This window comes from Quercus suber, unplaced genomic scaffold (assembly GCF_002906115.3).
Source record: "Quercus suber isolate HL8 unplaced genomic scaffold, Cork oak 2.0 scaffold_208, whole genome shotgun sequence".
Classification (NCBI taxonomy): domain Eukaryota; kingdom Viridiplantae; phylum Streptophyta; class Magnoliopsida; order Fagales; family Fagaceae; genus Quercus; species Quercus suber.
In genome coordinates this window covers 458,591-473,613 of record NW_027069666.1, presented here as the reverse complement: position 1 = coordinate 473,613, position 15,023 = coordinate 458,591, and the positions used below count along the sequence as shown (strand labels likewise).

Sequence of the window (15,023 nt, the reverse complement as noted above, 5' to 3'; positions counted from 1 at the left end):
CCTAAAAATGACCAAAAAACGACCAAAATACCCTCAAAACCCAAAAAAATGACCAAAATACCCCCGAAACCCAAAAAATACCAAAATACCTCTAAAACTTATAAAATAACTAAAATACTCCCGAAACTTAAAAAATGATCAAAATATTTCTAAAACCTATAAAATGACTAAAATACTCCCGTAACCTGAAAAAATTACCAAATTACCCCGTAACCTAAAAAATGACTAAAATACCTCCGAAACCCATAAAATTACCAAAATACCACCTAAACTTAAAAAATGACTGAAATAACCTAAAACCTAGAAAAAGGACTAAAATATCCCCCCTGAAACCTAAAAATGACCAAAATACCCCCGAAACCTAAAAAAAATTACTGAAATACACTTGAAACCTAAGAATTACCAAAATTCACCCTAAACCTAAAAAATTACCAAAATGCCCCCTAAACCTAAAAAATGACTGAAATACCCCTGAAACCTAAAAAATTACCAAAATACCCTGAAACCTAAAAATGATCGAAATACCCCAAGACCTAAAAAATGACTAAAATAACCCCAAAACCTAAAACAATGACCCAAATACCCTAAAAACCTAAAAAAATGATCGAAATACCCCCAAAACCTAGCAATTACCAAAATACACCATAAACCTAAAAAAGTACCAAAATACTCCCTAAACCTAAAAATTGACCAAAATACCTCCAAAACCTAAAAAATAACTGAAATACCCCCTAAACCTCACAAAGTGACCAAAATACTTTGAAACCTAAAAAATTATCGAAATACCCCAAAAACCTAAAAAATGACCAAAATAACCCCAAAAGCTAAAAAAAATTATCGAAAAAAACACTTGAAACCAAAATTATGACCAAAATACCGCTAAACATGTAAGATGACCAAAATACACCAAAAACATATGAAATTACCGAAATAGAGGTTTAGGGTATTTTGGATGTTTCGAGGATATTTTGATCATTTTTTAGGTTTCAAGGGTATTTTGGTCATTCTTGGGTTTCGCGGGTATTTTGGTCATTTTTTGAGTTTCAAGGGTATTTTGGTCATTCTTGGGTTTCAGGGGTATTTTGGTCATTTTTTGATTTTCGGGGTATTTTAGTCATTTTTTGGGTTTCGGGGGGGTATTTTGGTCATTTTATAGGTTTCAAAAATATTTTGGTGATTTTTAGGTTTCGAGGGTATTTTGCTCATTTTTAGGTTTTGGGGGTATTTTGGTCATTTTTTAGGTTTCGGGAGTATTTTGGTCATTTTTTGGGTTTCGGAGTTATTTTGGTCATTTTTTGGGTTTTGGAAGTATTTTGGCCATTTTTAGGTTTCGAGGGTATTTTGGTCATTTTTTAGGTTTCGGGAGTATTTTGGTTATTTTTTGGGTTTCAGGGTTATTTTGGTCATTTTTTGGGTTTTGGAAATATTTTGGTCATTTTTGGGTTTCGGGGGGGTATTTTGGTCATTTTTTGGGTTTTGGAAGTATTTTGGTCATTTTTAGGCTTCGAGGATATTTTGGTCATTTTTTGAGTTTCGGGGGTATTTTGGTCATTTTTTGGGTTTTGGAAGTATTTTGTTCATTTTTAGGTTTCAGGGATATTTTGGTCATTTTTTAGGTTTCGGGAGTATTTTGGTCATTTTTTGGGTTTTGGAAGTATTTTGGTCATTTTTAGGTTTCGAGGGTATTTTGGTCATTTTTTGGGTTTTATGGAGTATTTTGGTCATTTTAGATATTTTGGGAATAATTTTGGACGTTGAAGAGTATATTGGTAATTTTGGAAGTGTAGGAGTATTTGTATCATTTTAGGTATTTAAGGGTATTTTGGTAATTTTGGAGGTCAAGAGGCTATTCAAGTAGTTTTAGAGGTATTTGAGTCATATTAGGTTAAATGGGTGGGTTACTAATTAAATGGGTTTGGTTGGTAATGGATAATTAATTTATATATAAACGGGTCATAAATAGATAAATGGATAATTACATACCCAACCCATTTATGACCCAACTTGGCCATGTTACACTCCTCATTTAATGCTGCTTCTCTTTCTGTAACTGAAGAGACAGGCAGATGCTCTTCTCAATTGGAAAGCCAGTCTTCAAAATGAAACCCAATCACACCTGACTTCGTGGACTCTCCTTCACAATGCAACCAATTCTTCCAGCAATCAAAATACAAGCTCAATCCCATGCAGTTGGTCCGGCATTACATGCAACCAAGCAGGAAGTGTTATTTCATTAGACCTGACTAACTCAGGCTTGAAAGGTACGCTGCATGAATTTTCATTCCTGCCTCTCCCCAACCTTGCATATGTTTATCTCAGCATGAATGAACTCTTTGGCACAATTCCTATTGAAATTAGCGGCCTTTCCAAACTCATATATCTTGACCTATCCTTTAATAAGTTATCAGGGGAAATCCCACCACAGATTAGACTGCTAACCAATCTTGAGGTCTTGCGCCTTGGTGAAAATCGGTTAAATGGTTCAATTCCCCTGGAAATAGGTCATTTAAAGTCACTCGTTTACCTTTCTTTGCATGCCAATGATCTCCATGGCAGCATTCCTAATTCATTAGGTAATTTAAGCAACTTGGCTTATTTGTACCTCCGTAATAATCAACTTTCTTGCTCCATTCCTTCAGAAATTGGAAACCTCTCCAATTTAATTGATGTTGACATGAAAAACAACAGTCTAACAGGTCCCATTCCTTCTAGTATAGGAAACCTAGAACAGCTGACATGGTTGTATATATATCAAAATCAAATCTCTGGCTCCATCCCTCCAGAAATAGGGAATTTGAAGTCTCTCAACTCTTTATGTCTTCAAACAAATAATCTTTCTGGCCCGATTCCCTCATCGTTAGGTGCTCTCAGCAACCTAACACTCTTATATCTATTCAACAATCAACTTTCTGGCACCATCCCTAAAGAATTAGGAAACTTTAAGTCTATAACCAGTCTTCAACTAGGCATAAATCATTTAAATGGCACTGTTCCTATTTCCTTGGGTAATTTGAGTCACTTGGAACTTTTATTCCTCCACGATAACCAACTTTCTGGTCCCATTCCTCAAGAGATAGGAAACTTGATGAAGTTGGTTGTGCTGCAGCTCGATACAAACCACTTCACTGGCTTATTGCCACAAAACTCATGTCAAAGTGGATCTCTTAGAAACTTTACTGCATACGACAATCATCTCATAGGTCCAATACCGAAAACCTTGAGAAACTGCGTGAGCTTAACTAGAGTCCGCCTTGAAAGAAACCAACTCTTTGGAAATATATCTGAAGATTTTGGTGCCTATAGTAAACTGAAGTTCATGGACCTAAGTTACAATAGATTTTACGGTGAAATCTCACACAATTAGAGCAGGTGCCCACAACTAACCGCCCTACGTATTGCAGGGAACAATATTACTGGTGGCATACCTCTTGTAATTGGAGATTCAATTCAACTCCAATTACTTGATCTTTCTTTTAATAGGTTAGTTGGGGAGCTTCCAAAAGAATTTGGAAAGTTGACTTCCTTGTTGGAATTGATGTTGAATGGAAATCAACTTTCAGGGAATATACCTCTGGAGCTTGGGTTGTTAACAAATCTTGAGTATTTGGATCTATCCACCAACAAATTCACCAACTCAATCCCCAAAAATGTGGGGACCCTTTTGAAACTAAATTACTTGAATATGAGCAACAACAAATTTAGCCAAGGCATTCCAGTTGAGTTGTGTAATTTAGCACATTTGTCACAGCTGGATTTAAGTTATAACTTGCTCGAAAGAGAGATACCTTCACAAATCCACAAAATGCAAAGTTTGGAGGTTTTGAATGTCTCCCACAATAAACTCTCTGGTTTCATTCCGATTGCATTTGAAAAAATGCGTGGGCTGTCAGATGTTGACATATCCTTCAATGAGTTGGAGGGTCCTCTTCCCAATAGCAAAGCATTTCAAAATGCACCCATAAAAGCATTAAGACATAATAAGGGATTGTGTGGAAATGTTTCAGGATTGCAACCCTGTGTGGTAGGAAAACATATTTCAAAAAAGGAACACAAAATCATTTTCCCTCTTCTAGGTGCACTTTCACTTGTATTGGAATTCCTCATAATTTTCATTGTTTTACAAAGAAAAAGGAGAGATCCACAGAAAAACCAAGCAAACGGCATGGACAGGGAAGAAATGTTTACAATATCCTATTTCGATGGAAGAATGATGTTCCAGGAAATCATAGGCACAACCGAGGGATTTGATGCTAAGTTTTGCATTCGGAAGGGAGGAAATGGAATTGTCTATAAAGCCAAGCTAAAATCAGGAGTCATAGTTGCAGTGAAGAAACTTAGATCCTTGTGTGATGGTGAGATTGCGCAGCAGAAAAAGTTCTTAAATGAGATAAGGGCATTAACAGAAATTCGGCATCGAAATATTGTAAAATTGCATGGCTTTTGTTCACATTCACAATTCTCAATTTTGATTTACGAGTACCTTGAAAGGGGTAGTTTGGCCACAATTTTGAGCGATAATGGAGGAGCTAAAGAATTGGATTGGAGCAAGAGAGTGAATATCATCAAAGGTGTGATGCACGCTTTATCTTACTTCCACCATGATTGTTCACCACCAATTGTTCACAGGGACATATCAAGAAAAAATGTTTTGCTGGATTCAGAGTACGAGGCTCATGTTTCAGACTTTGGCATAGCTAAGCTTCTTAACCAAGACTCATCCAATTGGACTTCATTTGCTGGCACATATGGTTATGTTGCACCAGGTACTAGACTTAATTTTTTAATCAATATAGAGTATATATACATCATATGAACACATTGGCATGATATTCTGTTTGTTTGCAGAGCTTGCTTATACAATGAGGATAACTGAGAAGTCCGACATGTTTAGTTTTGGAGTTTTGGCTATTGAAGTGATTCAAGGAAGGCATCCTGGTGAAACCATCTCCATTCTATCTGCTTCAACTGTGGGAGAGAATTTATTGTTGAATAATTTGTTAGACATACGCCTTCTGCCTCCTACTTCTGAGGTTGAGAATCAATTGATACTCATCATAATGTTGGCAATAGCATGCTTGAATGCTAATTCAGAATCTAGACCAACCATGCACATGGTCTCTCAAGTGCTATCAAGATGAACTGCACTTTCCTAAAGCCATCTACAGTCTGACTAGGACAAGAAAGGATATGAATTATATAAGACACTATATTCTATTAAGTTTATGTTGTTGAAGGAAATTGTTTGTTTCAGATTACGTAATGCATAGAGTACTACTAGAACTTTCATTGCAAGTACTAATAAATTGCTTTTGGTAACACAGATTTCAGGGCAGAGATGATACGTGTTTGATTGGTTATTTTGGTATGCATTATAAAGATTCAAAATGTAAAATAGATATTAGGGACGTATTATTGTGATCTTGGGTTTTAGCCATTTATATTCCAACTAAGGCGTATTAAAGGTAATGAGAAAATTCTTAGTTATGGTTTGCACTTTGTACAACCCTGTTGTCAAAATCAGATACTTGGATGCAAAATCAGTATCCCTTCTAGGCTAATTGTCAATAAATGATGGTAACAATTCTTGTCTACCAGATGCCATTAGAGAAAAAAAAATGTTTTTAAAAGAGCCATTGTGCAAGAAACTTGCTGAGTAATTTTATTGGTTAGCCGAAATAAAATATATCAAGATGCTGTTATTATATAGACTTTTAGAAACAGAGCAAGAGAGATTAAGCAAAAACAGAAAACAGAATTTAACAATTTTCCTAACTGCCAATTAGGGACTGACACGCATGTGAATCAAGGACTTAAAGGATCACGTGATCAGCACATGTATAAAATATTACACTTACTTATTCCTTGTAGTAAAAAACATGATTGAGCCTAACAATTCATCTTCTTCATGTTTTCTTTAAATCCATGGTTTAGTTGCTGGTTAGCTAGATTTCTAACAAATGTATAGTGGATAACGAACTTTATTAGATCAAAATTGAAATGACCCTCAGCATACACAATTTGAAAATAAAACAAAGAAGATGCTGAGGCTGTGCACAGTCATTGTAGTTGGTAGACTCTTGTGTCCAAAGTCCAAACTACCCAAGAAAAATGACAGCAAAGCAAAATGTTATGGCTAGCTATTTGTAAGGTTGAAATTTATCAACCATTTTGTTGGTTTTATTCCGTGCCAATTTGCTTGTAATTTAAGCACTTAGTAACCCTGGATTTAGGTGGGATTCATGTAAGGGTAGTGTGTGAAGAGAGTGTGAAGAAAACCTCAAGTATGTGCAAGAAGCAGAGTTTCGCGGCTAGGACTTGCAGCTGACTCGTGACTGGTAAGCTACCAAATGCAGGCACGTGAGAAGCACATAAGGAAGCTGAAGGGTCGCGCCAGCTGTCACACTACAGGACAAAAGTCTCAGGCTGGCCAGGCCGTTACGTCGCGACTTGAACTCGCGACTTGGACAAGCCGCGAGGTCAAGCTACCAAGCAGCCCTGTTTGGTAAAAACTATCTCTTCGTCTTCCAAACACACACCACTATACATAAACCCTTATACCCACTAAATTGAGAGAGCTTCTAGAGAGAATTTTGTAAGAGAAACCCTAAAGAGAAACAAGATTGCCCCATCCCCAATATTTACCTTAAAGACTCTACAAATTCCTCTACTCTCTCCCTCTCCATTGTCATATCCTTAAGAGGTCATTGACCAAATCCTTATCTCACCACACCCACGTCTGTGAGAAGGTTCATTTGGTGCTAAGGGAAGCAGTTTAGAAGGAATCAATATATATTGGTTGATGCTATGGTCTAGTAGCGGAATCCGGGAAGATAAAGAAGAAATAGGTTTGGCGTAATCTCGTTGGAGCAAGAAGCTTGGAGGACTTAGGTACTTGGGTAGATTAGGCTTGAAGGGTCTTCTGCTGTTCATGTATCCCAACTACATTCTTTAGTGGATTATTTAACCGCTTGGAGGGCGGCGGAGAGGTTTTACGCCGAGGAGTTCGGTTTTCTTTTCGATAACACATCGTGTGTTGTCCGTGTGTTTGCATCTTCCTTTCCTTTATCTTTACCTTATATTTACTGCTGTGGATGTGTTTATATTTGGCATAGATTAGTTATCAATTCTGTGATTGGCTTATGTTCATGTTCCATACATTAATTGTTTGATTATAAGCTTGAATTGGTATTTTATAATTTGGGGTCTAAACGTTCAAAGGTGTTTTAGACACATATTGAACTTTCAATTGGTATCAGAGCGGGTACGCTTGTTGTAGTTTAAATATCTGAGTGTGATCTTTAACCATTTTTGAGATGGATAGGTCTCAATCCTTAAATGTTCCACCATTTTTTTATGGTAACAATTATGCCTTCTGGAAAGTTAGAATGAGGGCATTTCTATGTTCTATTGATGACACCGAGTGAGATGCGGTTGAAATAGGTTGGACCAAGCCGAAGGCTGAAAAATCCACCTGGGATAAGGCAGCTCTTGCGGCAGCCAATGCTAATAGTAAAGCCTTAAATGCTATATTCTGTGGTGTGTCTTTAGATGAATTCCGTAGGATATCTTACATGACAGTGGCCAAGGAAGATTGGAAGATTTTGGAGACAACTTATGAGAGGACTAAGAAGGTGAAGGACACAAAGCTCCAAATGCTTACCACCAAATTCGAAAAGCTTAAGATGGGAGATGATGAGCCATTTGATTTGTTTTATGGGAAGCTCAATGAAATTGTAATTGCTAAACTCAATCTTGGGGAGATTATTGAAGATACTAAGGTGGTGAGAAAAATATTGAGGTCCTTACCTGAAAGTTTTAGAGCAAAGGTTACAGCCATAGAAGAAATTAAAGACCTAGATGAGATCAAAATTCATGAGCTGATTGGGTCTCTCCAAACGTATGAACTGGGACTGCCTTCCTACAAGATGAGTAAATCGCTTGCTCTTAAAACCATCACCGAAAGAATGGATGATCCTTCCGAAGAAGATGGAGTGGAGAAGGAAGTAGCGTACCTTGCCAAAAACTTCCGAAAATTTCTGAAGATGAAGAATAGTGGGAAACCATTCAACAGAGGGAAATTTTCATCTTCAAGAGGTGATAGGAAAGAGTTTACGAGGAAAGAAGGGAAGGATGTTCAATCTCCTGCGGACATTGTGTGCTTCGAGTGTAATGGACATGGACACTTCAATAAGGAATGTCCTAATTATTTGAAGGCAAAAGGAAAGGTCTATACCACTACCTTAAGTGATACTGATTCATCAAACTCCAACTCTGAAGATAGCTGTGATGGAGAAGGAAACTACTCCGCTTTCATGACCATTACGCATATGGAGTCATCAGATGATTTTGGTATACTTGTGAAGGAGCTTGGGGAACATTCTGATTTGGAGTCTATTGGAATAGTTGAGGAGTTTGAAGATGAGGAAGTTGGAGAAGCAGGGGGATTGCAGGAAACTTACAACTCACTACTTGAGAAGACTGGTGAATATGCTAAGGTGGCTAATGCAGCCACTAAGAAAATGAAGAGGGCTGAAGAAGATTACAAAAGTCTTCTGGCACGATATAAGGAGGCGAAGTGTGAAATTGAAACACTAAATGGTGAGCTGTCAGAATCTTATACCAAAGTAAGATTCCTTGAGCAAGAGGTGGTGCAAGCGCAAGCCAAGATTGAAAGGGTCTCCTCCAAGAAGCTGGAAGATGTTATTTCATCACAAAAACCTTCCTCAGACAAGTCCGGGTTAGGATACACCGGAGGAAATAGCTCGTCAACCAAGGTCACCTAAGAAGTGAAGTTTGTGATGGCTAAGGAGACGACTATGGATAGGTCCAGTCTTGAGAAAATTAAGGCTGAGAAGAAGAAGAATGTGGTTAATCAACGGGTGATAAATAAGTCTCGTAATCAATTAGAATCCAGATATAGAGCTAGAGGGAGATCAGTTCCAAGATCACAACAGGGTCCGAGAACAGAATATGTTTGTCACTATTGTGGATTGCAAGGACATACCAGACCCAACTATCAAAAGCTGAGTGCAGACAACAATGCAAGTGCACCTCGATCGCGAGGAAGAAGAAATGACATGAGGTCTTGGGGTGGTGAGCAACCAAGAAGTCAAAATCGTGATCCAGGAATGATGGACGTGATGAAGATGATCGGTGCCTTCACCAATTGCTTGGAAAGCTTCACACGAAGGTTTGACAATCTTAACTCTCGTACCTGATCCATCAAGGATATCACCCCAAATGCACGTGACGTATGGGTAACAAAGGGTACTCATGCATAAGCATTACAACATGTCCATGCATCAATACTTCCCATGTTTGCGAATATGCATGGTTGTGTGCTTCTTGCTAGTATTTAGGTTATTATTTTGTGTGTGTGATTGTCTTTGGTTCATATGTTTTTACATTTTTTGTTATGTTTTTTTATCAATCTTTTATTGCTTTTGTGTCAAAAATCCAAAAACACATAAAAAGTAGAAAATCCAAAAAGTTTGATCGACTTTGTTGAGTTTTGTCTCAAAGCATGTTTTGCCTTGTACCTTTGTACTAATGGCTTTGTGCATTTAACGAGTTTCGCTTGTCTCTCATGCATTCATATCATTGTCGAAGAAATTCTGAAATCTATGTGACTGTGTAAATAGATCTCCAACCCTGTCATGAATGACTAGTGAATGATTTTGTTGATCTTGAGACATGCATAGACTCACGCCTATATGTCTTCTCACTTTTTATTTTTATGCTTAAAAGAGCTCTCTAAATGTAAATCTCCAAATGAAAAGAGATATAGAGCAACAAAAGCTTATCGCACATACTAGTATTTGACTAGGAAAAAGGAAAAGCGACCAAAATAAAAAATATGATGCCCAAAAAGGCAAAGGCTAACTCATCAATTGAAATATCAAAAATTTTAGGCATCTATCTTTAATGAGATTTTCTTTGCTCAAAAAGTGCAAATGTTATGTTAAATATGGAGACAAATGAAAAGCTTTAAAAAATTGTTATCAAGTGCATGTGGGAGGTCATATATGCATGTTTCTATAATTGAGATAGGTCACATTATCTAGTGCTAGTTGTGTATGCCTTGATTGAATTGATCATTGAAACTTCACACTGGTCTAAGGACTATTTCATTTTTGATATCAACACACAACACATAAGTCTATGTTCAATGAATACCATATTCATCTATGTGATTGTACTTGATTAAATGTGTTTTCACAAGCTTAATCGTTGTTAATCAAACACAAAAAGATTTTTGAGTGTTTTAGTTTGTTTTTAGAAAGTATTTTGTTTTACAAAAATGTCAAAATTTTCAAAAACAGTGTTACCCTGTTTTGGCGACTCAGTCACGGGTAGGTCTAGTTGCATGCTCTAGTCGTGAAACTCACTCCGAGAGTTTTCACAGGTTACTAGCGGGTCAGCATCCTAGTTGCGAAAAAGATTTAGAAATTTTTTTTCAAAATTTGTGTTTTTGCATATTTCGCGGCTCAATGTGGCGACTTGTTCGTGGGTGGAAGGTCTAGTCACGAGGGGTACACAGAGATTTTCGCGACTCAGCTCGCGACTCCCTTGTGGGTATATCTTCTAGTCACGAAAAACACTTAGAAGATTTTTCAAGAATCTTGTTTCATAGTGTTTCGCGGCTTACCCTAGTGACTTGATCCAATCGCGAAAAAGGCGTGTTTTGTGTTTTAAAGATAGTTTTTAAAATTGTTTTTCAGTTTTCCCTCGTACTTTGTGACTGTTCATTGTCCTTTCCATTTCTATCTCTGAAACTCGCCGTGCTCATCTGTAAAAATCCTTCATTTCTGCATCATTTTCACCTCTATCTTCAAGAAAAAGGTATAAGTTTTCTTTCCCTCATTTCAAATTTCTTGTTTTGAATGTTATTTTCTTAAATGTGAGAATGTTTTGTTGCTATTGTGCTCTATGAAATGTTGGGTTCGAACATGGTTTTGTTTAAATATGCTGAGTTTGTTGAATGGGTTTTTGTTGCCAATGACTTGTTCAGTGTGGCTTTACATGATGTTTTGACTTATCTGAGTTTTCTTACCCTCATATTTGTGCATATCACTTTCATGATATTGTGTTGAAATGCCTGTTGTCTATGACACATTGCTACTCATTTTTGACAGTGTGTGCTATAATGCTTGTTACTCTCTATGTGTTTGGCATCTGTTTCATGTTTCGTATGTTTCTGGTTTTTAGAAATGTGTACTTTGTCACTTTATGGACTTAGTTCTCATTCTATGATTCTATGTCTTCTAGATTTGTTTGGTCATTGCACTCTCATCTTTTGACTAGATCTAACAAAATGAGTTGGTTGTGGATTTGGTACTTTGCTGTGTGTTTGCTCTTCTACAGATGTCTTAACGATCCTCCAAAGGAAAAGAGATTATGTCTGAAGAGGAAACATTACTTGTTGCAAAAAGAACACATTCTTCATCACAGCCATCTATTGAACTCAATATTGAGTTGTTCAAAACTCCTCAGCACCTACCTAGATGCTTACTTAAGCATTTTTGACCGGGGAACTCCTATAGTGGAACGGGAGGTCAGATTTGACACTTTGGAAACCACTTTTGTCCCTTGGATCTTTGAGGCAAAAGATTGGACAGAATTATTTGGAAATTTTGTTGATCCAATGTTGGAACTAGTGAAGGAGTGTTTCGCCAACACAGTTGATCTTGAAAGTGAACTACACTGTCTAGTAAGAGGAACACAGTTCATCATTAGTTCGGACACCATAGCTAAACTTCTCAAAATCACTCGACTTGCGAATGCCGACCTAACTCCTTATGATGATCGCATTCTAGTGATTCAGGACATTCTCCAAGTTCTTGGTCCTGGCCATGACATCTTTAGTGCCAGCACATCCATAAGTACTACCAAGTTTTCACTTCAGTTGAAAATATTGAAACTGATTATGTTTACCAACCTCTATTCGTTGACCAACACGGTGTATATCAACCTTGGAAGGGCTCAATTTCTATGTGATCTCATCACAGGCACCACCATTGACATCTGTGCCCATATTTTTCATATCATAAGGAAGACAGCGACCCGAATAGTAGCACGAGGGTGTCTTCCATTTTGCAGTCTCATTATGAAATTCATTCTAAGTGAAGGTGTTACTCCTCCCTCAGTTGGAAACATAATTGCTCGTCCTCGACCAATCTCTATGTTCACTCTACAAGCTAACAGAAGTCATTCATCCAAAACTACAAAGAGTAAACATTTCTCTCCTGCTACTCCTTCTACCCCTGAGTCAGATTCACATGTACATGCCCTCCATGTATCACAGCAACCCAACGCTACACAAGCACAGTTTACCCATCAACCTGATAGGTTGGATATGCTCTTTGAGAACCTCCACAAGCGTCTTGAGGAATTGGAAAAGACTCTCAGTGATGGCCAGAGAGAGCAATCAAAGAGATTGGTAGTCATGCAGGACCAGATCGATGTTTTAGCAACTCAAGTTGATGGCATCTTCACCAAGTTACAACAGTGACCCTTTGGCCATTTCGGTTAAAAAGGGGGAGAATTTTGGGGCTAGCACTTGAAGGGAGTGCTTATTTGAGGGGGAGTTTCATAATCCTTACTGTTTTTGGTTATAGTTTTGTTACTTTGGGTTGATTAACTATTGTTATTATAGGTCCTAGTCTTGTTTTGGTTTAAACTCATAATTCTTGAATGTGTTTAATACTTGGTTCATTTATATATTAATGATGTTATTCAGTTAATTCAACATATGTTTTGTCTCTTTTCGGTTTGTACCCATGTTGTTTATGTAAGCTTTAAGGGTTTGATTATGCACACTTGTAGGCCTTTGTGGTTTGTGCCATGCTTTATGCAGCCTTTATACTTTGTTAAATCAGTACTTCTAACCTAATGCTATGCATTCATTTTTAAGTATTGTCACTCTTGTGCCCTTGTAGGATTTTTCCGAGATGCATATACTTCATGCACTGTGCATTGGTTGAGTGTTGGTCATTCAAGTGATTTGCCTTGTGTTTGTCAACTTGAATGTTCGGATGTTCATTCCAAGTGTGAATGAGCATTGTGGTCACATGGTTATAGTGATTGCATGTTTTGGTCTTGCCACGGTTTATTGCTTTACTCCATTGTGCTTGATCGCATTATGCTTGCTCCATTTGCATTGCAAGTTTTCTGCATACAATGAACTTATTGTGTTGTTATGTTTCAGGCGTTACTTGTTCTTATGGTTCTAAAGCTTCATAGATTCTAGAGTTAGGTGTGAGTGAGTTTTCCAACTGTTCTTAACTCACACATTAAGTCTAAAGTTTGTTTTAGGGTTTGGTCATGGAATAGCCAAAGGGGGAGATTGTAAGGTTGAAATTTATCAACCATCTTGTTGGCTTTATTTCATACCAATTTGCTTGTACTTTAAGCACTTAGTAACCCTGTATTTAGGTGGGATTTATGTAAGGGTAGTGTGTGAAGAGAGTGTGAAGAAAAGCTCAAGTATGTGCAAGAAGCAGAGTTTCGCGGCTAGGACTCGCAACTGACTCGCGACTGGCAAGCCGCCAAATTCAGGCACGTGAGAAGCACACAGGGAAGTTGAAGGGTCATGCTAGCTGTCGCACTACAGGACAAAAGTCCCAGGTTGGCCAGGCTGTTACGTCGCAACTTGAACTCGCGACTTGGACAAGTCGCGAGGTCAAGCTGCCAATTAGCCCTGTTTGGCAAAAACTGTCTCTTCATATTCCAAACACACACCACTATATATAGACCCTTATACCCACTAAATTGAGAGAGCTTCTAGAGAGAATTTTGTGAGAGAAACCCTAAAGAGAAACAAGATTACCTCAACCCCAATCTTTACCTTAAAGACTCTACAAATTCCTCTACTCTCTTCCTCTACATTGTCATATCCTTGAGAGGTCATTGACCAAATCCTTATCTCACCACACCCACGTCTATGAGAATATTCATTTAGTGCTAAGGGAAGTAGTTTGGAAGGAATCAATATACATTGGTTGATGCTATGGTCTAGTAGCGAAATCCGGGAAGCTAAAGAAGAAATAGGTTCGGCGTAACCTCGTTGGAGCAAGAAGCTTGGAGGGCTTAGGTACTTGGGTAGATTAGGCTTGGAGGGTCTTTTTCTGTTCATGTATCCCAATTACATTCTTTAGTGGATTATTTGACCGCTTGGAGGGTGGCGGAGAGGTTTTACGCTGAGAACTTCGGTTTCCTCTTCGATAACACATCGTGTGTTGTCTGTGTGTTTGCATTTTCCTTCCTTTTATCTTTGTCTTATATTTACTGCTGTGGATGTGTTTATATTTGGCATAAATTAGTTATCAATTCTATGATTGGCTTATGTTCATGTTCCGCACATTAATTGTTTGATTATGTTAGGACATATATGTTTTCACTTGTTAAAAACATATGTCGCTTATTTATGTAAATTGGCTAAATCCTTTGACAAAACGCACTCTACTTGTAATTGGGTAGTTCTAGGTGTTTTTAATATTTCAAGAAACAAGGTTTTAAGATCAAGTGTTGAAGTCATCAAGTCTGTCCAAGAAAAAGCAAGCTGAAGTGAAAATTCATTAAAGCTCGACACCTACTCGATAGCTACCTCGACACTTGATATCTGTCGAGATTTAAAATTTCAGATTTTCTGATCTGATTTTCTTGGGGTCCGTGAATATGTTTTTGGGCCTTCTTTTCTCTAAACCTTAAACATATAAAAGGATTGTTTTAAGAGCAGTCAAGTGTGACACAAATTAAAAAATCATTGAGCAATCTCTGTTCAAGCAAATTGTGATCAAAGACGAAGTTCTTGACCTAGTTCATCTTCTCTGAAAAAGTTGTTGTGTATTTGCACCATAGGGTTTTGTGACCAAGCATTTTCTTGATCTTCATCGTGTAGGATGAACTGAAGAACTTTGCAGCCAACTTCTCTTCCTTAAGTTGGTGTTTTGAAGTCGCGTACTGGGATCCATGCATTAGTTAGTCACGTACTTGGGAGCTGTGCATCAAAGGTGGGAACTGTC

General features: G+C 37.6%; 1 protein-coding gene across 1 annotated transcript; it reads left to right on the top strand.

The window, feature by feature from the left end:
• The first annotated feature begins 2,320 nt into the window (after nt 1–2,320).
• On the top strand, nt 2,321–8,783 carry LOC112015769 (MDIS1-interacting receptor like kinase 2-like). Its single transcript, XM_065779457.1, has 7 exons — nt 2,321–3,302; nt 3,402–4,763; nt 4,846–5,114; nt 5,252–5,256; nt 5,322–5,362; nt 7,441–7,733; nt 8,214–8,783. The coding sequence occupies exons 1-7, from the start codon at nt 2,321–2,323 to the stop codon at nt 8,781–8,783; spliced, it is 3,522 nt and encodes a 1,173-aa protein (XP_065635529.1).
• Nucleotides 8,784–15,023: the final 6,240 nt, after the last annotated feature.